Genomic DNA, 24,487 nt, shown 5'->3' with positions numbered 1-24,487 from the left:
CCAAACACCTTTGTCCTCCTCAGGCGTGGGCGGAGTTTAAAGGTAAGCTGACCGAAGGGGGGAAAGACAACCCGGCGTTCTGGAAGACCCGCCTCCGCTGCGCCCTCAACAAGAGTCCAGAGTTTGAGGAGGTCGGGGAGCGAGCTCAGCTGGACATCTCAGAGCCGTACAAGGTTTACCGCCTGGTCCCCCTCAGCGAGCAGGGTGAGCGCTCACACATCTACTAAACACACACACACACACACACACACACACACACACAGCCGTAAACACACACACACACACACACACACACACACACAGCCGTAAACACACACACACAGCCGTAAACAAACACACACACACACACACACACACACACACACACACACACACACACACACACAGCCGTAAACACACACACACACACACACACACACACACACACAGCCGTAAACACACACACACACACACACACACACACACACACACACAGCCGTAAACACACACACACAGCCGTAAACAAACACACACACACACAGCCGTAAACAAACACACACACACACACACACACACACACACACACACACACACACACACACACAGCCGTAAACAAACACACACACACACACACACACACACACACACACAGCCGTAAACAAACACACACACACACACACACACACACACACACAGCCGTAAAAACACACTCAGCCGTAAACAAACACACACACACGCAGCCGTAAACAAACACACACACACACAGCCGTAAACAAACACACACACACACACACACACACACACACACACACAGCCGTAAACAAACACACACACACACACACACACACACACACACACACACACACACACACAGCCGTAAACAAACACACACACACAGCCGTAAACAAACACACACACACACAGCCGTAAACAAACACACACACACACACACACACACACACACAGCCGTAAACAAACACACACACACACACACACACACACAGCCGTAAACAAACACACACACACACACACACACACACACACACACACACACACTCTAGTTAGATTTAAACATGGCCGACTACCTGCCCCTCAGGGATGGAAATGAAGCTCAACTCTTCAGGCGATGAATAGTTTTGCATGTGGTGAATAAAGATGGTTTGTTGTGTGTATCAGATCCAAACAGACTCGCTGCTGAACCCACAGAGATATACAAACAGCCAAATATTCAGTCATTATGAAGGGGGGGGGGGGTGTTCACTCGTTTCTCACCGTGTTAACCTGAACACTCATCGAGTTCACTCTGTGGTCTCATGATGAGTTTGGTGTTAAACACATTCAGAGATGTCACAAGTCAGTATTCACACCATGTTTTCATTCTTTCTCTTGATATTTGGAGAGATATCCTTAGTACATGTTTCCTTGACTTCCTGTGTTTTTTTTAAGGACAGATATAAGGCGGCTGCTTTGCTGGGTTTTTTTTTTTTATCTGTGAGGATGAGGACACAGGCCCGCTGAATTATTCAGATAAGTTAATCTGCAGCGACAAGGCGACCTCAAAATGTAATATGTATGCCAAAAAAAAAAAGATAGAATCCTCACTGTGTTTTATAAAATGACTCAGCTTGTTGTCCAGCGGATTAAAAAAGTTCTAATGTCCGCTTCAGCTGCAACAACTGACGATTCCTACGTCGCTCACATAGCAACCGAATAATTAAAGTTGTATTTGACGCTTTATTTAACATGCTTAAGTAATTAAAGGAATAATGTGCGACTTTTCGATCCAGTAGATGTCGCCCTTGAGCGGCAGCATTAAAAAAAAAACAAAAAAAAAAAACTTCGGTTTGGCGACTCCTCCGCTCTCCTCCAGCGACGCACCTCCAACCCCGTCCCCTCGTGTTTGCACATCGGAGTTACGACATTGAAAAGCACTAAGCGCAAGCGGCGTTGTGTTAGCAGGCTAATGGTATCACTCTTTAGTTTGCTCGTGGCTTCACATAGCATGTACCGGTAAAAACACAAATGAGCCGTGAGTAGGCTGTTATTCTTCTTTTCTTAGGTCCCTCATTCAAACAGCTTTTACACGCAAGGGGATAAGCTGGCGACCGCCCCGTCCATGTAAACACGATATAAATACGGCTCAGACAAACATCACAGAGAGAGAACTTTTTGGTGTTTTGACTGTTAGTCAGACAAAACAAGACAATTTAAAGATGCTCTCCAGAGAATTGACTTTTTTCCCCCCATAAATGCAAAATGCTTCTGAGAGAAAAATAATACACGTATTGTTTATGAAGGCTGAGAGGTTATGGGTCAGTGTCAGCTCTGATCAGGTTTACAGTTAATGAGAAAAAGGTTTGTCACTGCAGCTGAGCAGCAGGGGAAAAAAGGGCTTCAAGTAACATTTCCACCACTTGAGTTTAAATCTGCTTCTTCAGATATTATCTTCAAGTTATTAGCACTTAAACACACACACTCACACTCACACACACACACACACACACACACACACACCCTCAGGCCTGGCACGATCACGTTACACAACATGACGTCACAAACCCACAGTGAACTTTCCTCCCCGTCTTCTCCCTCACCTATTCTCACCTTTTTTTTTTTTCTTCATTTTGATCTCTTTCTTTAGTGTTTGTCTTTCTCTTACAGCTTCATGAATAAAGCCTTCTCCTTCTCGGCTTTGTTTCTCTCATGCCTGTCGTGTTTTTCCAGGTCATCGGTATATACTTATAGATAGATAGATAGATAGATATCATACTTAAGTCCAGTGTTTTTGCTCATTTGAAGAATCAACTAAACACCTATGATGGCAAATCTCTGCCGACCTTCAGTCTGACTGATATCAGCTGCATGATTTCTACAAGCTTTACTCTTTGCTCTCATTGTTTTATTGAGTTTACATAAGACACTTTTGTGTGTAAAGCTGCTACACAAATAACCCGCCTGACTGTTCCTGCTGACCCAACCAGAAACGACCAAAGAACATTCTTACAGCCGCCTGGTGTTTATTTATGTTAATGTTTTGATAGTTTTCTGCCGATCTATTGGAGGATCAAAACATCCATGACAGCTGTTTAAAGTGAAAGTTTATTTTCTTTTAGAGATACAGTACACAGAGATCAACTCAAAATAAACATTGCTTGTTGTCATACCGTCCTCACCACCTATAACAGATCACGCACCATGTTTCTGTTTGCAAAGTCTGCAGGGAGCATCGAGTTCAGAACAACGTCACTGTAATAACTGGGACGAGAACTTTAACCCTGAGAAGTCAGATGTTTTATGAGGTTCCTTTTCGTTGTGCTTTCAGGTGTGGCGGTTCCTGAAAATAAATGCAAAGTTAAAGTTAAAGCCAGCAAGAGGCCGAAGAGGAGGAGGAGGAGGAGGAGCAGCAGCAGCAGCAGCAGCAACAGTGAATCTGACAGCGACGACGGCGGACAGATCAAGCAGATAAAGACGGAAGAGGTCACCTCGCAGCTGGTGAGTTTAACGCTGCGAAAAGTATGAAGCCTAAATGAAAATGTGAAGCCTGAACAGAGAAATGTGAGCAGCACAGAGCAAGAAAAATTAATCTGATTTGTCCACAACAAAAAGTTGAATTATTTGATGCAATACAGCAACAATAAAAGCACACATTTAAAGTCAAAGTTAACACTCATTTCACACTTATTAAAATGTATTTATTTTGTTTTACTATTATACACCACCACTTTAAAGTTAGAGGAAGTGAGACAATACATCGGCTGAATTCACCGTCAAATCTGACATTTTAGAGTTTGTTTTGTTGTTCAAGTTATTTCCATTATTTCTCGTACAATGTGGGAAAAACAGTATCTGCAGAAAGTAAAAACAATACATTAGAGGTGAAAATGTAATGGCACTAATGTGTTGCTCTGTTATAAAGCCCTCATATTCGTATACATAATTTTGTTATAACCTCTTCCTGTCAGGTACCATTTCTTCAGCACTGAGTTGTAAATGTAGCTTGTACAGATAAGAAGTCAAATAAAAACTGTGACTAAGTGAATCTGACTATGACCTGCTGGTGGAACTTAACAAAACATCAAGATGATCATCATCATGACTTGGTTTCTGTTCCTAACAGACTGTTGATTGTAATCTGTCGGGGCAGGAAATTTGTTAATCTTGTGTAAACATTCTGATCCTCAGTGTGTTGACGAGTCTCTGCTGCACGGAGACATCTGCATCCTGACAGACGAACCCGCCCAGCACACGACCATAACCATACAGAGAGACGGTGAGTTTCAGCAGCCACATCGGAGGGTACTGATAATGGAGTCAGTCAATTCAAGGACACAGTCTGATATGTCTGCCCTGAGTCAATAAACCTCCTGAACTAAACTGGATAAACCAGGGACCTGAAATAAACACCGGAGTAAATTGTTCACCTTCTAGTTGCAGATATCATGTTGCAACATTACTGTCTGTCTCTCTGACTGAAAGTGAAACTCACAGTTAGACAAATCACAAGCTTGTGTCATCATCTGTGCTCCTTCAAAAATACCTTCGGGGGGGGGGGGGGGGGGGGAGATATAAACACCGAGCTGCTCCATTGGTTGCTTCAGTTCATATGAACTGGTGCAAACAAAGCAAAGTGTGGGGTTTGAGGTTTCAGTGCAGAGAGAACTGACTGTGACAGCTAACACTTGACTGAACACCTGACTGAACATTTATCACCTTTTTTATTTCCGTCTGTCTCTGCAGTGGATGATGAGATCACGTTAGACGTGAGGATCGAGGAGAGCGTCTCCGCTCCAACAGGAGGTATGAACCAAGAAAATATGAGAGTTAGACTGAATATAACAGGTCTTTATTTTTGAGTTATTAACTGCAGTCCCTCAGAAACGCTGCAGTGTTTCCAAACCGTCTCTGGTTGAGTTGGTCGACTGTTTGGTTGACTGTTTGAAATATTACTACAGTTTTTACATCACTTTTTGTTTTTATTTTTTTAAATGTATCATCTGATTATAGCCTTGAACCAACAGAGGTGGCAATCCCAAACGTTATAAGAATAAAGTATTATCATAAGAAGAAAATAAATCTTAGTGTGATTGAATTCCTAAATTCCCTGACGTGAAAAAAAAAATAAGCCTTACAAAACTTAAATGAGTAATAAAGGACTGCTAATGCAGAAAGCTCATGAAATGTAACCAGTAACTATTTGCTTGTGTTATTTACAGATATTTGTACTTATTACAACACTTCAGGCCTAATCCGTGCTTTGAATGTCTCTAAATAAGATGTGTATCTGGACTTGTCAGGACGTGAATGTGGCTTTTATTAAGTGTATTGAGATATTTTTTACTAGAGATTAGACGAATACACTTGCTAAAATTAGATTATTGTTTTTGCAGTGCCAATTTTTAAAACCATTTATCATTATGCTGAGAAGAAAGGGAAACACATGTTGCAAATAATAATCTAGTTTCACACAGAAAAAAAAACTCTAAAAAGATTAAGAGTTCTCAGTCGGATCTCATGCTGAAAGAGATGTTTTGAACTGTGCAACTTGTTCAGTACAAAGAATGTTTTGGTGTCCGTGTAAAAATAGAAAACTGCCACACAAAGGACTATGGCCTCTGCACATGGGGCACGCCCACTAACCACAAGGCTATCTTTGTCTTGGGAATAGAAAAGGTTACTTTTTCTCTAATCGCTCTCTTCTCTGTGTTTGTGTCTCCAGTCCAGGACTCCTTCAGAGTGCAGGTTTATTATTTAGGACAGGAGGTGCTCAAACATCAGATCCAGGGCTCTGATGCCAGGATTATGTACCTGCCCTCCTCTCCTGCCCCCCCGACGTCGGCCGTCATGAAAAGCAGGTTTCCACGCATCCCTCTGCCGGAGCCTCCTCACTCACTGCAGGCCTGCCCGGAGCTGCAGGCCGTGTTCACCCTGCTACCCTTTATGGAGAAAGGGGTGCTGCTGACCTCCACGCCGCAGGGGGTGTACGGGAAACGCTTCTGTCAGGGGCGGGTCTTCTGGACGGGGCCGCACACGACCATGACGGGGCTGCACAAGATGGAAAGAAACATGGCGCCGGTTATGCTCTTCAGTAAAGACATGTTCAAGCAGCGTGAGTGTTCATGTTTGTCATGTATGATTACAAACTACAAACAACTGGACTGTTGGTAACGTTTAAAAAAGGAATCTGTCAACCTTAAGTTTGACCTTGTTGTGGCCATTTTGTTAGATTTCTTGCATTGTTTGGACAAATCATTTCAGAAACTTAATGTTTGTTTGAAAATGATACAAGGCTGAAAACAAAGCGTCTATAGTGTGAAAAGTGACGGTGTGTTTAACTGACTGTTTCCCTTCACAATCAGAACTGGACGACTTTCGTGTAAACAACGGCGAGCCTCCTCAGTGCGGTGTCACTCTTTGTTTTGGAGAAGAGCTGAACAACACTGAAGACCCGTCCACAAAACTCATCATTGTTCAGGTGAATGTGCTGCAAAATCCTCTCTGTAGAAAAACGTCGTCACATGCTTTATGAAGAAGTAAAGTAACATATTGTGGTGTAGTAATACAAATTGTTTTTGTTTTTATTTTTGAAATGTCTCATTTAAATGAGGGTCATCACCATACCAGATTTTTGAACTTCGAATACGATTCTAGCGGTGTTGATACCTGCTTAGATACTACAGAAGCAAAAAGAAAAGAACATTTTGGGTCATTTCTTATTTTCAGTCACCAAAAGCATAGCAGACAAACTCTTGCACACGGTCTAAACTGCACATATATATTAGCTTTATGAATTTATGTATTATAGACAGTCCTCTCTCTTTCACTCGAGGCTGCCTTTGGTTATAAATATGACTAAAGTTCTTTGATTATGTCAAGATTCCCTAAAGTTAGAATCCATCGTTCATTGCAATAACAAGATTTTATTGATTATAAAAGAAGCGTGTGTTAGTGCTCTTTAGTTAACTCATAGCTTCATATTGCAGATAACACAGAATGACCGTGATCTAAACATTTTGACAACCTCACAGCACTGTGGGTTCTGAAAGTTATTTGGAATATGTGCAGTATTGATTTTGCAAATGGTGTAGCGAACATTCCTGTTTTGCTCTCAAATAATCAGTGACAAAGTGTCTTACAGGCAAAGTGCTCTAAGAGCCTTTAAAGAAGCTACTAAGTGACTGAACATCGTAACACCTTTACCTCCTTCTCTCCTTTACCTCCCCTGCAGATCTCGTTCCCGTGGGCCGAGCAGCAGGTCCAGAACGCTCAGTCCATCTTTGACTCCATCAGCATCCTCCAGTCTCTGGCCCATCAGTCTCCTCTGGGTGAAGTAACTCTGAACCTCGTCCCCATGCCCTCGCCGACACCCTAGACCATCGCCTGCGGGTCTGTCTGAGCACTTTGTCCACCGGGAGAGGGTTTTTTGTTTTTTTTTTCAAATAAGAGACTTTTCCACACCACTTTGAAAGCCAAATGTACAAAAACAGTTTGTAAAGGGCTGACAGTGGATAAATCAAACATCGTCTAAAAGCAGGAAATATGAACAAAGAGTGCTGAAATCAGAGCGGCAGATATTACTGACGTCGAGTTAAAGCCTCTAATTAACTCATTCATGTTCACATGGCTCAGTCCTAACAATTAGTTTATAATGTAACCAAACAGCAAACCGAAATAGTTGCCAAACACACTTCTTGGGTTTGACTTTAGCAATTTTTAAATGATGCATCGTTCTGAAAACACTAAAATTTAAATCGACACTGAATGTCGTCTCTAGAGCTGCCAACATTTGTCAGTTGATCATTTCAGCAAATGTTTTGATACTTGATTCTGTAATTTCTTACAAATGCACTAAAACTTTTCAATACCACGATACAATCTCCGTTATTAATTTAATGAGCCACGGCACAAAGTACCAAAGATGTAACAAAAAACTACACATCTGTCGTATATTTGAGCGAGAGAGATGTAAATTGTGCAATTTAGAGACCGTGCAGGAGTCTGCCTCCTTTTATCTGGGTGGTTAAATACAGGAAATTACCCGTTATTTTAGGTCATAGGATTTGTGTTTTTGTTGCTGTGGTACTGAAACAGGTATCTCTGTCGATTGATTTCTACTAAAAATCATGCAAGTTTAAAAGTCTGGTGTTGTGCCAACCCTATCGCCACCACCTCTCCAGTTCAAGCTTCTCAAATGAGATGATCTGTTCTTTCTTTTTCCTCAGTCGAGAAAAACAAGGGAAAGAATGAACTTTTTTATTCTGTGGTTCTCTGATTGGATTTAGAAAATAATCGTTAGAAGCAGCTCAGGTTTCTGGATGTTCTGAAATCATGGCTGCATGTCCGCTTTCTATTAGAGCCAGTGCTTCCGAACCTGTGGGTCGAGACCCCCAATAAAAGGTCACAAGTTTTCTTTAGTACGTACTTGTTATAAAATCCCCTCTTCACCTCTGTGACTTACTGGATCATTTTAGAGGTTTTATTCCTTCTAAAGTGAATATTACTGAAACAATGAGGAATGGTTGAGCTGGTTTCAATCCTTACATCTGTGATCAGAAACGAGTCACATCAGTTTGTCTTAAAAGAAAAGAAGAGTAAAAGGTTGAGAACCACAGCTTCTTGCACTGATGACTAACGTGTTTCTGATTTACTCTGGTACATGTTGTCCTGTTGAATAATCAATATCGACATAAGGATCCTAAAACTAAATAGATCTTAGAGTAGCTGTAGTTAGCAGTTATTTTTCACATTCTTCATGTCAAACCTGTTAATCTACTCATATCCAACTCTAAAGTAGTCAGAGATTTTAGTGTTGTCTTTGTTAAACTCGTACAATATGCATTTAAAAATGTGTGAACAGTCATGTTTAGATTATATGCAACAGTAGTTTATCCACTTAGTCATTCTTCTGCATCTTAGGATTCGTCTTGTGAACCTAATATCAATTTATAAATGTTTTACTTTCAAACTAGTCATGTTAGATGTGTAAGTAGCGAACAGAAGTACAAACATCTCATTTCAATACTGAAGTCCTGCAGTTAAAACGCTCTGTTGATGCTTTAAATAATTGTTTCTGTTGAGGCTGTCAGAGGAGTGTACACAATTTGATGTTCAGCAAAAACCTGTATTGGGTTTTTGTTCCTTTCGTCTTTTAAAATTTTCTCATTAAATCACTTTTTTGTTCTCCAAACATTGAACAACCTGTTTTAACACACGGCTGAAGTCCTTACTGCAGAAGTCGTGGAATAGAATCTGACATCGGCACTTTGCTGCATGTCGTTAACTTGTAAAAGCAGGTTTTACTTTCCGATGCTCACAGGAGGAGCTCTGGTTGATAACAAAAACAATAATGAACACTTTCCTCTGCATAGAAAACATTTTATCGTTAATGCGTTGTTTAGAAATGTTTTACCAATTTAAAAAAATACTGAAGTGTTTTTAGTTTTTTTTTAAGATCTCCGACAAAACAAACACTTTGAGCTACAACAAACATTTCTACTGCAGGACTGTTGTATTATTTTTTTGTTGTTATTTTCTCCAACTCCATGAAGCTTGTTCTGTACGTATTTATAACAATAATACAACAAAAAGGAAAAAAACAGACCAGAGATACAAGAGGTGGGTTGTAATAGTGTTAAAGTGTGTTTAAGGTGGATTATCATGTAAATCAACAGTGTTGGGCTGAGCCACAATGCACGCTGTGGGGGAGGGGAGGGGGAAGACAGACATTTATTAAACTGTAAATATTTTGTTATTTATGCATATCTTATGTCCATGTTCAGTCAACACAATGCATTAAAGTGAACATATTCCTAAACTCTGTGTGGTTGTATGAGGTTATAAAAGTTATTATTAATAAAAGAGGACGATGATGTCGTGTCAGAACATAAATTAATCTGGATTTAGTACAAACTGATGCTACTTATGGCTCTACATGCTCCCGTTAGCTGGTGAGGCCAGCTCTGCTATCTTGTTGTTTAGTTTCTGATTGGTCCAGTCCTTTGTTATGTCGTTCAAGTGGCTGTCAAAATCCACCAACAGCGTGTGATCACCCGACTCCAGCATCTGGCTGGCTATCTCCCGGGTCTCCTCCCACTGTCGCAGCATTATCCTGAAGAGAGGGAGAAAATGAGGAGAGATTTTTGTTACGGTCGGCTAATTAAAAAGAAGGAAATTAGCTCCAGAACATGGATCTATACATTTCTATGACTCTGTCTTTCCATAAAATCAAGTTTATTGTGAAAATCTTGATCAAACTATTTCATCTGTGCTGGTTTCATGATTGGATAAAAGAGGTCCCAAGTCAACAGTAGAAATGCTTGTTTGGTGTGTCTCTGGTTTTTGGGCCTCACTGTAGAATTTCCACTGGGGTTTTTTTTTTGACACGATGGAAAAACCGTGTTTCACTCTGAATCTGTTTTCGTGGTTTTAAACCATGTGGGATGTTGTTCACTATGATTAATGTTAGAAATAAAAAAAAACGTTTCCATTCTGAATCACCAATAATAAGTGTAGAAACCTGAGGACAGCTCTGGAGCTATAGACCCTAACCCTTATTGAAACAGTTTCAGACTCATGAAACTGTCTAATTAGGCTGCATGTTATTTTTAAATGTTATTGTGCATCATTATAATTTAAACACTGTAAAACAGTTTTAGATTTTAGCCATCCAATCATTGCAACAACAAAATGTTTCCTGACTGAAATCATGCTCCCGTGTGTGCGCTTTGGTGCGTCATGGATAATTATAGATGACTCTCTGTAGTGTAGTTTTTGTTTCTTGTGGTTGTACCAATTATTGACCTGATTTAATACTTACATTGAGGAGTCCTTATGCTGGGAAAACTCACTTATTGCTCTGTTCTAAATTTCACAGCTCATTGGTCCAGGAAGCTGCTCTAAACAACCTTTACAGTTAAAACAGTGATTTAAACCTGTATGTCTCATCTGGTAGGGTGGGGCCCAAAAGTGGGTCCCGGGGCCATTTTCAGTGGGTCGCTAATCTGTGCCTAGAAAAAATATTGTGTCAAAAAGTCGATGAAGCGTGTTTTGTTTCTCTGTTCTGTTACGTTTTGTCCTGTCTGACGTCCAAGCGGAACAATTTTTCATTGTACAAATCTGATTTCTTGGGAGTTGGTGGTGGGTCCTGAAGCTGGACCAGTTGAGCACCACTGATTGAAACAGAAAACTGAGATTTCTTCTTTGACAGCTAGAGCTTCCGAGAGGCTCCACTCCCGACAGAAATGGCCGTCTCTTACGTGTGTTTGTCCTTGAGTGTCCATCTTGAATCTTTGCGCTCGTACATCACGATGGGAGGAACCCGATAATCTGGAGACATTTTACTGCCATCCAGCTGTGGAGCAAAGGAAAGACAAATCACCACTACACATTATTATTCAAAAGCATAAATAATGAGTATCAAGTCTGACACAGTTATTAATATGACTGATCACTGTGTTTGTTCACCACTTGAGGACAGTGTAGATTCAGTTGTTCTTACCATTAACAAAACTGCGTTGTCAAACTGCTCAGAAATCTTGTCGGCTATCTTCATCGCACATGATGTCGGGCTGTGGAGGTCAAATCATGAAGACGAATTAAACAAAATGTTTTAAGGCTGACTTCACAAAATTGCATTTCTTTTTAAACGTAATGAGTTGTCTAATGGAATGGGTTTGAAGAGACGTTTGGGAGGGGCATCCCAGGAAACCCACCTACTGTCTGCTACGCAGGCGTTGGCCTGATAGTACCCCACTATCCTCTGCTGAGTCTGTGAACACCAAACATCCACCTGGAACAAGAAAACAGGCTCTCATTTAAAACTTCATTTACCTACTCACATGCAAAATTCAAATCTCTTCCTGCAGGAGCACAGATGCAGCTGCCAAAACCAGGCCAGCTTTGTTTGTAGCTGGCACAAGTTACAGGCTAAGTCCTGTTTGCTTCAGTGTGAATTATAAGTTAATTCTGCTGTTTAGTTTATGCTCAAATTTGAGCAGATATTGGTTGGAGTCCTGAGCGCCTAATGCAAAATAAAACCTACTGTCTGGTCTTGTGAGAAAAATATTTACATTTTTTCATAAATTGAGGGAAAAGTCATTTATGGCTTTTTATTTTGGCTAAAAACGGTCAAAAGGTCACCATTTCCCTTTTTATATTCCAAACCCTAACAGCATCTCGGAGTACTTTTTTTCTACTACAGAATCTAGATTTAAATGTTCACAGTCTGATAATTGTTTAACAATAAATTCAGTAATAAAGAACATTCATTTCTGCAAACATGAACCTCTTGTTTAGACTTTTATAACTCAGTCAACAGGGTTTCAAGATTCTTTTGAATGCACCGGATTTTAAAGCTAACAGAAAAGAAATGAAAGTCTTTATTGTCCGTTGTACCCGGTGCAAAAATACAATTTGATATGACTTCCCCATTGAGAATCAAACATTTTTCATTAGTCGTCTCATCTGATTGTCAGCATTTGTCTCATTGATCTACCTCCTCTTTCAGGCTACATTTAAGCTTTCTTTATGATAACTTATAAGTCTTCTGGCTTTGGGCTGTGGACAAAAGAAAAAATGTGAAGACTTCACCTCTGGCTCATTTTTCACTTTTCTTGACAATATATAAACTGAGACATTCATCTATTAACAGTAAAAATAACCTGAAGATTAATCAATGATGAAAATAACTGTGGGATGCAGCCCTACTGCAGATATTTTCTCTGTGAGCATGCACAGCTGCACAGGAAACGAATACAATTCCCTTGCCATTTAAGTTAATAAAAACTAAGAAATGACACGATAGGGTGCCTAGGAGGACTTCCATTTTTGTCACTGTGGTTTTAAACAAGGTTTGATCTTGTTAGAGATTTACTAGAGTAAGTTTTAAATTTCTATTATTGTGACAACCTTACAAGACACAGATCCTCAAAGAGTTCTGAGATATAACAGAGATGAGTTGTGTCAGAAACCAAACACTCATTCCCTTCTGCCTACATAAGGGGTTCTCTAGAGTGGACTTTACCATGTACTCATTTAGCACCAGAAAAACATTTCAAACACTACTACTAAGGTTCTACATTTTATTATAAAAGTGTCCAAATATGATCTTGTGTGTTTCTATGTTGCGTGTTCATGCTGGCCTCTCCATTAGTCCAAACTCTTCATTTGTCTGTCTACTCGCTGTTATATTTATAGTTTCTGCTTATAATGTGTCTACACTCATGCACTTTAACTTATGTCAATACTGTCCATTTACAACTCTGTTTTTGCACATTTAATCTTCCTATTTAAGACTAGTAAGTAAGTTAAATCCTGGTTGTATATATTCACATTCTTAGTTTTGATATTTTTAGTACTTATTTACTTTGTATTTAATATTATATTGTGTTTAGATTTGCTAACATTGTTTTTTTTACTCATTGTGTGTTGGATAACCTGCTGCTGGAACGCCACAATTTCCCAGTTTGGGATCAATAAAGTAATTCTATAAAGTCATAAGGAGCTTTGAGCCACAATTGCATGATGGTATTGCTTAGATAGTGACTGTATCCCACAACAGTGCGTCCACTTATGCGTCCATGTTATGTCTTGTATGTGCTTTCAATGTGGCCTCTGATTATTCTTTTCCCTTGTCGCCCCAGTATTGTCTTTATTGCATGAACTGCTTTGATTGTGCCTGCTCCAATTGTGTGTGTGTGATATGTTGCATGCCTATTTTCCTTTTGCTTAGGCCTGTTGTAATTACAAATGTAATGTATTTTAAATCTTAACAATTGCATTTTAGGTTGCCTACTGACAACTGGCCGGGGACTACAGCTGGAAATTAGCCGTAAAGGCTAAAGCTGCTTCTTTTACTGTACAGTAAATTAAAGGGGACTGTCCATGAAACAATAAACTAAACTAAGTAGTGTATATGATCATGCTCAATCAGAATTCAGACACCCCTATAAGTGGTGTATTCACTGTGTAGTGTAGAGAAAGTAGTGTGTGTTGTCGGTCCTTCTACCTGTGTGAGGGCCAGCTGAGTGATAGGAGCCAGGGACAGGTGTGAGTGCAGCAGCGGGACACAGTCTGTCACACAAACAGCGCCACCTGCCGATGCGGACGACAACAGCAGCCCGTTGATGCTGCACCTCGGGAACAAACAGGAGTGAAGGTACATCTTCACAAAAGCTCGACATGACAGCTCCACTTCACCCATCACGACCACTGGGAGGACACAGAGACAAACGCAATAAAAACTGACGACATGCACAAGTTAGCCGTCCAAAAGTATCACATATGAATAAGTAATGGCGAGAAAATGTGACGTTTTAGTAGCTTCATTAACCTCCTTCGCGAATTGTTGTTGCTGCTTATATATTAGCATTAGCATAGTAGCCAGCCACGGAACGGTTGAATGAATTCTTACCTTAAGAGGATTTTAATTCACTAAATGTAGCTTCGACAAACAAATTCGTATTCTCTGACTTTCAAAAATATCGAGTCATACACGTTTTTTAAACAGTTGAAGTGTTTAAAGTGAGCTTTATCAGTCTCATCTGACAGCTCCTGGAAAGCGTCTGGTCTGTACAGCTACTTCCGGTCCCGCCCACAAGTGGTGTATGTAACGATCTGATTGGCTGAAACCTCGATCAGTGCAACGAGCTGAGTTTTTCCATTCTTCTTCGGATGTTGCGTCATACGTACAGGCTTTAGCAGTGCTGCCTCTAATGGAGATGATGTGGCATTTATATAGTCTGCAGGTACAGTTTGTTAAGAGAAGGAATAATGAAAGAAAGGATGTAATTTAAAAAAGAGCAACACTCTTTTCCCACTTCAAATACATTTTCATAGTATTGATCCAGTATTCCTGGGTTAAATGTTAATTTATCTGCCAAATATTTAAATAAAGCATTATCCAAGTAGGCTATATGTTTTCTTATCTTTAAACCCCACACAGGTTTTTTGCACAATCTGTTGTGTATTAACAAGGCTGCCGTGTTTAGGAATAAAGTTGCACAACCTACAATAAAGACGTGCCTGCAACCTTGGACAGAGATCAACTTTTTATGTTTTACATTCTATTTTACTGTATATACGTGTATTAGTAATTTCAGTGTTTATTGCGCGGCCTTGCGGAACAGTCCTTACATTTCACTGCACATCTGTATGAGCATGTGACAAATAAAAATCTTGAGAATGTCAAGGGTATTTAACATTTATGTTTAAACAGAGACTGTTACGCTGGTCAGAATAAACAAATTTAAGACATAGCTCATTTTGCATGTTGATTTACTTCAAATTGTTGTAAAACTCATTTAGCAGGGTATAGTGGGAGTATTTTTTTTTTAGAATCCCTGGATTCATTTTACAGCCTCAATAGATAACAGCTACGTAACGAAGAATATTAAGACCACAGTACGATAGCACTTAGTTATTTCAGACCCAAAACTATATTAAGAAATGAATACAGTTATAACCTTAGCTGATATTTATGTAGCAGGACCATTAAATCATTGGTAGATATCAATGCCATTTGCAATCTAGACGTGTAGAATTGTAATGTTTATTTTACAAGACATGGTTCAGTTGAATGTGGAAAGCAGCTTCAGTGGTGTAGGACCTAAAACAACGCAGTTTCAAATGAGTGTGATAGTATTAGAAACTTAATCTAAATGCTTTGACACACTTTGTTCAGTGTCTATCCATTCCCTATGAAACCACTGCTTCAATACCTGGAAGAAAGTAAAGATGGCCATTGTACAAAAAAATAAAATATATATAATGCAATTATAGCTTACCCATCTGAAACCATTAGGGGACTGATGTCGTGGGTCAAAGTTCGCAGGATAATTGTTGTGGCTTCCATGACAATTGGGGCTTTTGCCAGGGTATGAAAACAGGCCGCTGAGACACCTGGAGCCTTTGGTCGGCTGGGAACAACGGCTTCTTGGGTACCTGGGGCAGCTTTTGCTGTGGGATTTCAGGATGCTGCTTGGGTGGGGGGGGAGAGCCTGTTAAGGAAGTGGGAGCTTTAGGGAGTCAAGCTGCTTTTTTGAGTGGGAATTTGATGACAAGAGAACCAAAGGAAAGGACGAACATAAGGATGACCGAGACAAAAATTTTAAAGGGCAGTGCCATGTCCACACTTTTGGTTGGGCTGGCGCAAGTGGGGCACTCACTAATGACAGGTTGGCATGAAGTTTGCATGCATATTGTTTATTTACCCTTTTTAGATCCATCCATCCCATGTACTTTGACAAAATGCTAAAGTAATGAGTGAGTCACAGTACCAGAAAGGGGCGAGCAGCTTCCTGCCAAAACCAGTCACGTTCACACCGTCAGCAAGAAAACATCTGAACATCACTTTGGGAATTGCTTCTGAACTGTCAGAGCAGTGTTTTGATCTGGGATGGAGGGAGCACAGCTGCCTTTCAGGAATGCCACTAAAGAGTGAGCGTCGGCCAGCAGGCTGACTGATGTCCAGAGCTGTGGTGTTTGGGCATGCAAAAAGCTATCAAGTAAATGTGTAGCAGAATAACGAAAGTTTCGGTTTATTCCAACAATACGTCCGAGAAATCTAGCATAGCATATTTCTCTCATATTTGGATATCAGGTTAACTTTTTGAAAATAAAGCCAAAATGGCTCTTGCATGCTCATTTACGCCAAACAGTTGTACAACTTATTTAGCAGGGCAGTGTTTTTCCTCAGATTTATTTTACAGCCTCTAGATAAATACGGAGGATTAGGGCCATGTTATATTTTTTTAAATTTAAAGTATTTAAAGAATTAAGTCATTATTATAGTCTATATCAGAAGAACAGCAACATCCTGTTATCAAATGACAAACATGGAGCATCTTGTCCTAAAGGTTTCACCAATAAGGAAATAGGCTACGTCCTTGTGTAGTCAGTAAAAACAGTTAGTTCAAGAGAAGTTTTCACTTCAACTTGGAAGACCTTGTTCATCAGTAAAATTATGTATGAACAGGACACAAACTGTCTCGGCACACGAGACACTTTAACAAGGTAGTACAGATAACAGACAAAAATAGTTGTGTTGGGGCTTTACTTGCAAATATGAATCTACACATGCTTTTGGCACATCAGCTTCACATTGTCATAAAATATCAGTACCCTGAAAAGATACTGCAAGAGACTGTGGCTTTTCCGAAGAAAGAACCACACTGACTTGGAGGAAGTCGTGTCTGCAGAGTAAAAGATTTTCATCCTTTTTGAGCAGACTGGTCTCCAAAATTTACGACTTTATTCTTGAAATAAAAAAAAAAATTAAAAAAAAGAAAATCTTTAACATGGCACTAATCCTCCGTCGTAATTAAGCGTATGTATGTAACCTGGAATTTCAGCCCACAGTAAGCTAGCGAAGGGTTATTTCAGATCCTAAACTATATTAAGAAATACATGTATAACCTTAGCTGATATTTAACTAGCAATATTGAACAGAACCATGCTAGATATCCATTTGAAGAAAAAAAAAATTGTCAAGAAACTTCTAGACATGTAGAATGTAATATTTATTTTACAATCAAAACATGGTTCAGTTTAATGAAGTCTGAGTGAAACTGCTTCAGTGTTGTAGGATCTAAACCACAAAGCTTTTTCAAATGATAGTAATAGAAACTAAATCAAAGTGCTTTGAAACTTTGCCCTGTGTCTCTCTATTTCCTATGAAAACACTACTTCAATACCTGGAAGAAAGTAAATATGGCCATATTCATAACTAATACTGTAAATTGGACCAAAAAAAATAATAAAGTGATAGCTTACCACTTTGAATCAATTAGTGGAATGATGTCTTGATAGTCATTGCTGGGGAACCCACTTGGCAGGAGAGCGTGGTTGCTGGGGAACCCACTTGCCATACCAATGTGGCTGCTGCTTGGGTGGGAAGCTTAGCCATTTAGGCTTCTGTGGTACTTGAAGATGCTGCTTGGGTAGACGGAAAGCCTTTTCAGGAACTGGGGGCTCTTGGTAGCCAAGCTCCTGCTGCTTAGATGGAAAGCTGGGCTGCTGGGGCATCATCTGATGCTGCTGTTGCTTGGGTGGAAAGCTGGGATGTTGAGGTATCTGAGGCAGCAGTTGCTGTCGCTTAGGTGGAAAGTTGGGCATCTGTGCAAGCTCCTGTTGCTTAGATGGAAAGCTAGGCTGCTGGGGCATCATCTGATGCTGCTGTTGCTTGGGTGGAAAGCTGGGCTGCTGAGGCATCTGCTGCTGTGGCATCTGCTGCTGTTGCTTGGATGGAAAGTCGGGCTGCTGGGGCATCTGAGCAAACTTCTGCTTAGATGTAAAGCTGGGCATCATCTGATGTTGCTTGGGTAGAAAGCTGGGCATCTGAGGGAGATGCTGCTGTTTCCTGGGTGGAAAGCTGGGCTGCTGAGGCATCTGCTGTTGTTGGGGCATCTGTGCAAGCTGCTGCCTGGGTGGAAAGCTGGGCTGCTGAGGCATCTGCTGCTGTTGCTTGGGTTGATAGTTGGGCTGCTGAGGCATCTGCGCAAGCTTGGATGGAAAGCTGGGCTGCTGAGGCATCTGCTGCTGTTGCTTGGATGGAAAGCTGGGCTGCTGAGGCATCTGCTGCTTGGATGGAAAGCCGGGCTGATGGGGCATCTGTGCAAGCTGCTGCTGTTGCTGCTTGGGTGGAAAACTGGGCTGCTGGGGCATCTGTGCAAGTTGCTGCTGGGGTGGAAAGCTGGGCTGCTGGGGCATCTGTGTAAGTTGTTGCTTGGATGGAAAGCTGGGCTGCTGGGGCATCTGTGCAAGTTGTTGCTTGGATGGAAAGCTGGGCTGCTGGGGCATCTGCTGCTCTTGCTTGGATGGAAAGCTGGGCTGCTGGGGCATCTGTGCAAGTTGCTGCTGGGGTGGAAAGCTGGGCTGCTGGGGCATCTGTGCAAGCTGCTGCTGGGGTGGAAAGCTGGGCTGCTGGGGCATCTGTGCAAGCTGCTGCTTGGGTGGAAAACTGGGCTGCTGGGGCATCTGCTGCTCTTGCTTGGATGGAAAGCTGGGCTGCTGAGGCATCTGCTGCTGTTGCTTGGATGGAAAGCTGGGCTGCTGAGGCATCTGCTGCTTGGATGGAAAGCCGGGTTGCTGAGGCATCTGCTGCTGTTGCTTGGATGGAAAGCTGGGCTGCTGGTGCATCTGTGCAAGTTGCTGCTGTTGCTGCTGCTTGGGTGGATAGTTGGGCTGCTGAGGCATCTGTGCAAGTTGCTGCTGGGGTGCAAAGCTGGGCTGCTGGGGCATCTGTGCAAGCTGCTGCTGGGGTGGAAAACTGGGCTGCTGGGGCATCTGCTGCTCTTGCTTGGATGGAAAGCTGGGCTGCTGGGGCATCTGTGCAAGCTGCTGCTTGGGTGGAAAACTGGGCTGCTGGGGCATCTGCTGCTCTTGCTTGGATGGAAAGCTGGGCTGCTGGGGCATCTGTGCAAGCTGCTGCTGGGATGGAAAACTGGGCTGCTGGGGCATCTGCTGCTCTTGCTTGGATGGAAAGCTGGGCTGCTGGGACATCTGCTGCTTGGATGGAAAGCTGGGCTGCTGAGGCATCTGTGTAAGTTGCTGCTGGGGTGGAAAGCTGGGCTGCTGGGGCATCTGTGCAAGCTGCTGCTGCTTGGGTGGATAGTTGGGCTGCTGAGGCATCTGTGCTAGTTGCTGCTGGGGTGGAAAGCTGGGCTGCTGGGGCATCTGTGCAAGTTGTTGCTTGGATGGAAAGCTGGGCTGCTGAGGCATCTGCTGCTGTTGCTTGGATGGAAAGCTGGGCTGCTGGTGCATCTGTGCAAGTTGCTGCTGGGGTGGAAAGCTGGGCTGCTGGGGCATCTGCTGCTCTTGCTTGGATGGAAAGCTGGGCTGCTGGGGCATCTGTGCAAGTTGCTGCTGGGGTGGAAAGCTGGGCTGCTGGGGCATCTGCTGCTCTTGCTTGGATGGAAAGCTGGGCTGCTGGGGCATCTGCTGCTTGGGTGGATAGTTGGGCTGCTGAGGCATCAGTGCAAGTTGCTGCTGGGGTGGAAAGCTGGGCTGCTGGGGCATCTGTGCAAGTTGCTGCTGGGGTGGAAAGCTGGGCTGCTGGGGCATCTGCTGCTTGGGTGGATAGTTGGGCTGCTGAGGCATCTGTGCAAGTTGCTGCTGGGGTGGAAAGCTGGCCTGCTGGGGCATCTGTGCAAGTTGCTGCTGGGGTGGAAAGCTGGGCTGCTGGGGCATCTGCTGCTTGGGTGGATAGTTGGGCTGCTGAGGCATCTGTGCAAGTTGCTGCTGGGGTGGAAAGCTGGGCTGCTGGTGCATCTGTGCAAGTTGCTGCTGGGGTGGAAAGCTGGGCTGCTGGGGCATCTGTGCAAGTTGCTGCTGGGGTGGAAAGCTGGGCTGCTGGGGCATCTGTGCAAGCTGCTGCTGCTGCTGCTGCTGCTGCTTGGGTGGATAGTTGGGCTGCTGAGGCATCTGTGCTAGTTGCTGCTGGGGTGGAAAGCTGGGCTGCTGGTGCATCTGTGCAAGTTGCTGCTGGGGTGGAAAGCTGGGCTGCTGGTACATCTGTGCAAGTTGTTGCTTGGATGGAAAGCTGGGCTGCTGGTGCATCTGTGCAAGTTCCTGCTGGGGTGGAAAACTGGGCTGCTGGGGCATCTGCTGCTCTTGCTTGGATGGAAAGCTGGGCTGCTGGGGCATCTGTGCAAGCTGCTGCTGGGGCGGAAAACTGGGCTGCTGTTGCTTGGGTGGAAAGTTGGGTTGCTGCTGGGGCACCTGTGCAACCTGCTGCTTTGGTGGGAAGCTAGGTACTTGGAACTGGGATGGAACCTGTGGCTGCAGCTCAGGCGAAAAGCTAGGCTGCTGGGACATCTGCTGAGGCTTTTGGGGAGCTCCCTTCATTGACTGCGGGGGCAATTGCAGTTGTTGATCCTCCAGTTCCTTGAAGCTAGATCCTTGAAGTTGCTTTGGCTGATAATCAGACTGCTCAATCTATGGTGCAGGAAGGCAAAGGAACACTTGACTCAGACACATTATATTCGTTCTTGTTTCAGAATTGATATGGCATCCTGGAAAATGTATGTTGCAAGTACTTGCCAAGTTTGTATTTGAGGTTGAATCATGACCACCAAGTGCCCCTATGCTCCATGAAGAATCATCCCCAGTGGTAAAGCTGTTTGAATCTGGTTGATAACCTGTAGTGACACCATCACCTTCTCCATACTTCTGAGCAGATCCAGTCCTGAAAGCTGGAGCGCAAATATTTTAGCAAATGTATAACTAATCAAAGGCTTCCGATATAGACTGAACTTACAAATTGCTTGGCATCCCACAGCTAGCAAGGAAAACAGCAACCATCTAGACAAGACATCAACAAGTTACAATACAATTTGAGTTTAACAATCAATAAGATTTTTTTTTTTTTTTTAAACATACCTCAATAGAGACCCCATGGCTTCAGCCACTGTTTACAACCAGTAAAGCAACAAACCAAACAACTGAACCAGTCTGAGAACAACAAGTCACTAAAGAACATTGAACCTGGAGCTATGTTTTCCCTCTTACCTTTTCGGATTACCTGGACACAGGTGTGAGTAGTTGTAGGTAGGTGTGGTTAATTAACCAACAATCAATTAATCTTTATGTGTATAGCGCCAATTCATTACAAATGTTATCTTAAGACACTTTACAAAAGAGCAGATAAAATACCTTACTCTTTGTTATATTATATTACAGAAGAGAAGGAATACATTACTCTTTATCACATTATTTACAAATACCCAACATTAATCCATCATGAGCACCGGACAAAAATCTATCAAAACTTTATTATAGACACAGGATCCAGATAAGAATATACATAAAATACAAAGTATACAAACATGCAACATAAATGGTAAGGCATGGTATAAAATCCCTAAAAACTGAAAACATTGCCCTCTGACGATAGCCTACAACTTTAACAGAGTTTCCATATCTTGGATTGAAAGTGTGTGAGGCAGGGGCCGTATGAAGCCTCCAAAGTACTAAGAGTTGCTCCTAGTGACAAAATTCTAAGAAAATTCTTAGAATCAGGACATTTTCTAAGAATTTGCCCTCAAAGTTCAGACTAGACCCTTTTAAAATGAGAGTTATTCACAAAGCATCGTAGCCCTTAAGAGAGCTCCTAAGGTGTAACAATGTGAGGAGTAGTGAGGAGGACTTCTAACAGGCTTTCTCAAACTGAGGATGAAACAGGGAAATGTTTATCAAACACTACACAAAGAGTATTTTTGAATCATAGTTGGGCCCAAGAGACAAAAAAATATTTGTGCACACATTTCAATCCATCTTTGACTTTATTCAGTAAAAAGTGAGAAATGCATGTTGAGCTTCTCTACATGTGGTTACCTCCACAGGTGCATCCAATCACTAATTAAGGCTCTTCACCTGCTGATGTAACGAACAGCAGGTAAAGAAGCTGCTGCACAAGTGGACATGTTATTTCAAACATTGTAGGCTGTATACTTTTAAAGTACGCCTATATTATTACACAAATACTAATTTCATAGTGTTCATAATTACACAAATGTGTGACTGTATTCTGTACGACTTTTTTTTCTCAATTTTCTTTAGATTAACAAATACAGCTTCTGAAAAAGGTTGTCATACCTAGCAACAGGGGTTAACCATGCCTCCTCACTAAATTAAAAGTTTCTACTGTCTCTTCCTTGCTCTGAAAATGTTCCTAAATCACTCTTAAGCTATAAATACTTGCAGCTATATATCTTTTTTTAAGTCAAGTTAGGAGCCCTCTGAGAGGATGTTTGTGAATACGGGCCCATCACTACATTAAGGACCACAAGATCATCTGCATACATGAAATGGTTCACCGTAGCATTTCCTATCATACATCCTGTGTTACAGGTTTTCAGAATTTACAGTATACAGTAATATTGAACTGTTGATTAACATCGTTTGTTAGCCTAAGGTTGGGTTATAAAACAGTGTAAAAATGTTTACATACATTAAATTATCTTTATCACGATATTTGAGCCCAAGAACCAAACTTTTAAACAAACCATTTGCAACAGGCTAAATATATTTGTCGTATTATGACCACCATCAGAAAAAAACTACACTTCCCGTCAGCAACCTCCTTACACAATGCCGTCACTACTTCCTCTTTTACTTTTCAAAATAAGAGCATTCCGTGTGTTGTTCGCTATGATATAGACGTACAACCTGGAGCTCGGGATTTATTTTGAAATCAAGGTCAATCCTCTGTATTTCGTTGATCTCTGGCGGAGCTTCCAATTCCCTTGGACCGGGGGAGGGTAATAACCGTATTACCGGTAGGCATTAGGCAGGTACAGTCTGCCGCCATGAGGCTCCGTTTGGCCGGAGCCGTGCTGCTGTCGGCGGCTGCTTACTACGTCTACTTGCCGCTTCCGACAGGAGTGTGCGAGCCGTGGAAGCTGATGCTGCTGGACGCGCTGTTCCGGAGCTTCATGAAGGCGGTGAGGATGCAGTGAGGGGGAGAGAGGTGGAGGACAGGTTGATGAGAAAATACAGGAGCTGTCAGGGTTAGATAGTTAGAGAAAATATAGATAATATTATTAAATGTTTACAATGGCAATAACAAAGAGTCAAAGCAAAAATTTTATATTAATTGAGCAGAGTGTTGAAACATGTGACAATGAATAAACAATAACATTAAACAGGACAACCAATGGATTTATGGGAGAAAATAAGAGAATATAGTTATTATTACATTTAAGGCTTTTACAAAAATGTACAGAATAGATTTGGAAATGATTCAATTCAATATGTAATAATAAATATTAAACAACATTCCGTTAAAAATAGAATCAATTATCTGAGTGTATACAGCAGAGGAGAATATAAGTGAAGAAAAAAGATGACCAAGAAGAAACATGATACTGTAATGAAGCACACTGTGCAGCTATAAGAGTGTTACAATACAGGACAGACTATGAAGCAAATGACCAGTAACAAACCAGTAGTGTACTGGAGTAGAATTGATTGAAATAGAATGTTAAATATTTTGTCAAATACTAAACCATGGTGGAAAAGAGTAGAAAATAACATAATACACTTGAGCAGAATGCTACACCTTTGACCAAACTGTATCATAATATAATACAATTACAGCAAGAATGGTATGGATTATAACATACTGCACTGATTAGAGTAGAATAAAGAAGATTAGATTTAAGACGATTACAACATTCTGTACCAAACTAATTCATCATATATTGTGCTGCTGAATTAGAATAGATAGATTAAATAAATAAAATAAATTAAACCTAAAGTTACATTAAAAACTGTACTTGTGTGGGGGAGAGTAGAATGAAACAAACAGAATTAATATGAGTATATCTGGATATTGCACCATGTTGCACTTTAGAAAAAAGGGAGTTTCTGTCTCTGGTCTCTTAGTGGGGATTCAAACAACAGTTTAAAAAAAGTGAAGCAGTCCCCCGAACAGCTGCAGAGAGAGAGAGAGAGGTCAGGCGTGAAAAACCTGTCTCATGCAGGAAGTGTGTGTGTGTGTGTGTGTGTGTGTGTG

The 24,487-nt window shown here is 41.6% G+C and overlaps 4 protein-coding genes and 1 long non-coding RNA gene across 6 annotated transcripts in view; 2 read left to right on the top strand and 3 right to left on the bottom strand.

The window, feature by feature from the left end:
- LOC132994657 (E3 ubiquitin-protein ligase RNF31-like) overlaps positions 1–9,790 on the top strand; it is a 30,113-nt gene extending 20,323 nt beyond the window's left edge. The window contains 7 exon segments of the mRNA XM_061065146.1: positions 24–204; positions 3,302–3,471; positions 4,162–4,249; positions 4,717–4,776; positions 5,696–6,085; positions 6,336–6,451; positions 7,205–9,790. Coding sequence (XP_060921129.1) covers positions 24–204; positions 3,302–3,471; positions 4,162–4,249; positions 4,717–4,776; positions 5,696–6,085; positions 6,336–6,451; positions 7,205–7,372 — 1,173 coding nt within the window. The 3' untranslated portion in view covers positions 7,373–9,790.
- Positions 9,593–17,859, bottom strand: emc9 (ER membrane protein complex subunit 9). 2 transcript variants are annotated; one of them, XM_061064726.1, is made up of 7 exons: positions 17,746–17,859; positions 15,759–15,948; positions 13,982–14,184; positions 11,688–11,764; positions 11,474–11,543; positions 11,232–11,326; positions 9,593–10,084 (listed from the first exon to the last, which is right to left on the bottom strand). In XM_061064726.1, the coding sequence occupies exons 2-7, from the start codon at positions 15,760–15,762 to the stop codon at positions 9,904–9,906; spliced, it is 630 nt and encodes a 209-aa protein (XP_060920709.1). In that variant the 5' UTR covers positions 15,763–15,948; positions 17,746–17,859; the 3' UTR covers positions 9,593–9,903. The 2 variants fall into 2 exon arrangements, with proteins under 2 accessions (XP_060920709.1, XP_060920710.1); XM_061064727.1 differs by lacking the exons at positions 15,759–15,948; positions 17,746–17,859 and adding an exon at positions 14,387–14,586.
- Positions 17,782–20,817, bottom strand: LOC132994656 (bromodomain-containing protein 4-like). The gene has a single exon (XM_061065145.1). The coding sequence runs from the start codon at positions 20,815–20,817 to the stop codon at positions 17,782–17,784; it is 3,036 nt and encodes a 1,011-aa protein (XP_060921128.1).
- A 158-nt stretch (positions 20,818–20,975) lies between these two features.
- LOC132994401 (uncharacterized) lies at positions 20,976–21,486 on the bottom strand. The gene is made up of 3 exons (XR_009676694.1): positions 21,352–21,486; positions 21,230–21,273; positions 20,976–21,164 (listed from the first exon to the last, which is right to left on the bottom strand). It is a non-coding gene; the product is annotated as an uncharacterized LOC132994401 (long non-coding RNA).
- Positions 21,487–23,103: 1,617 nt separating this feature from the next.
- The window catches only part of LOC132993932 (neutral cholesterol ester hydrolase 1-like), a 7,996-nt gene continuing 6,612 nt past the window's right edge, over positions 23,104–24,487 (top strand). Inside the window, exon 1 of the mRNA XM_061063923.1 lies at positions 23,104–23,414. Coding sequence (XP_060919906.1) covers positions 23,280–23,414 — 135 coding nt within the window. The 5' untranslated portion in view covers positions 23,104–23,279. The remainder of the gene's footprint in view (positions 23,415–24,487) is intronic.

The sequence above is a fragment of the Labrus mixtus genome, chromosome 19 (assembly GCF_963584025.1).
Source record: "Labrus mixtus chromosome 19, fLabMix1.1, whole genome shotgun sequence".
Classification (NCBI taxonomy): Eukaryota; Metazoa; Chordata; class Actinopteri; order Labriformes; family Labridae; genus Labrus; species Labrus mixtus.
This window is presented reverse-complemented; position numbering and strand designations above follow the sequence as displayed.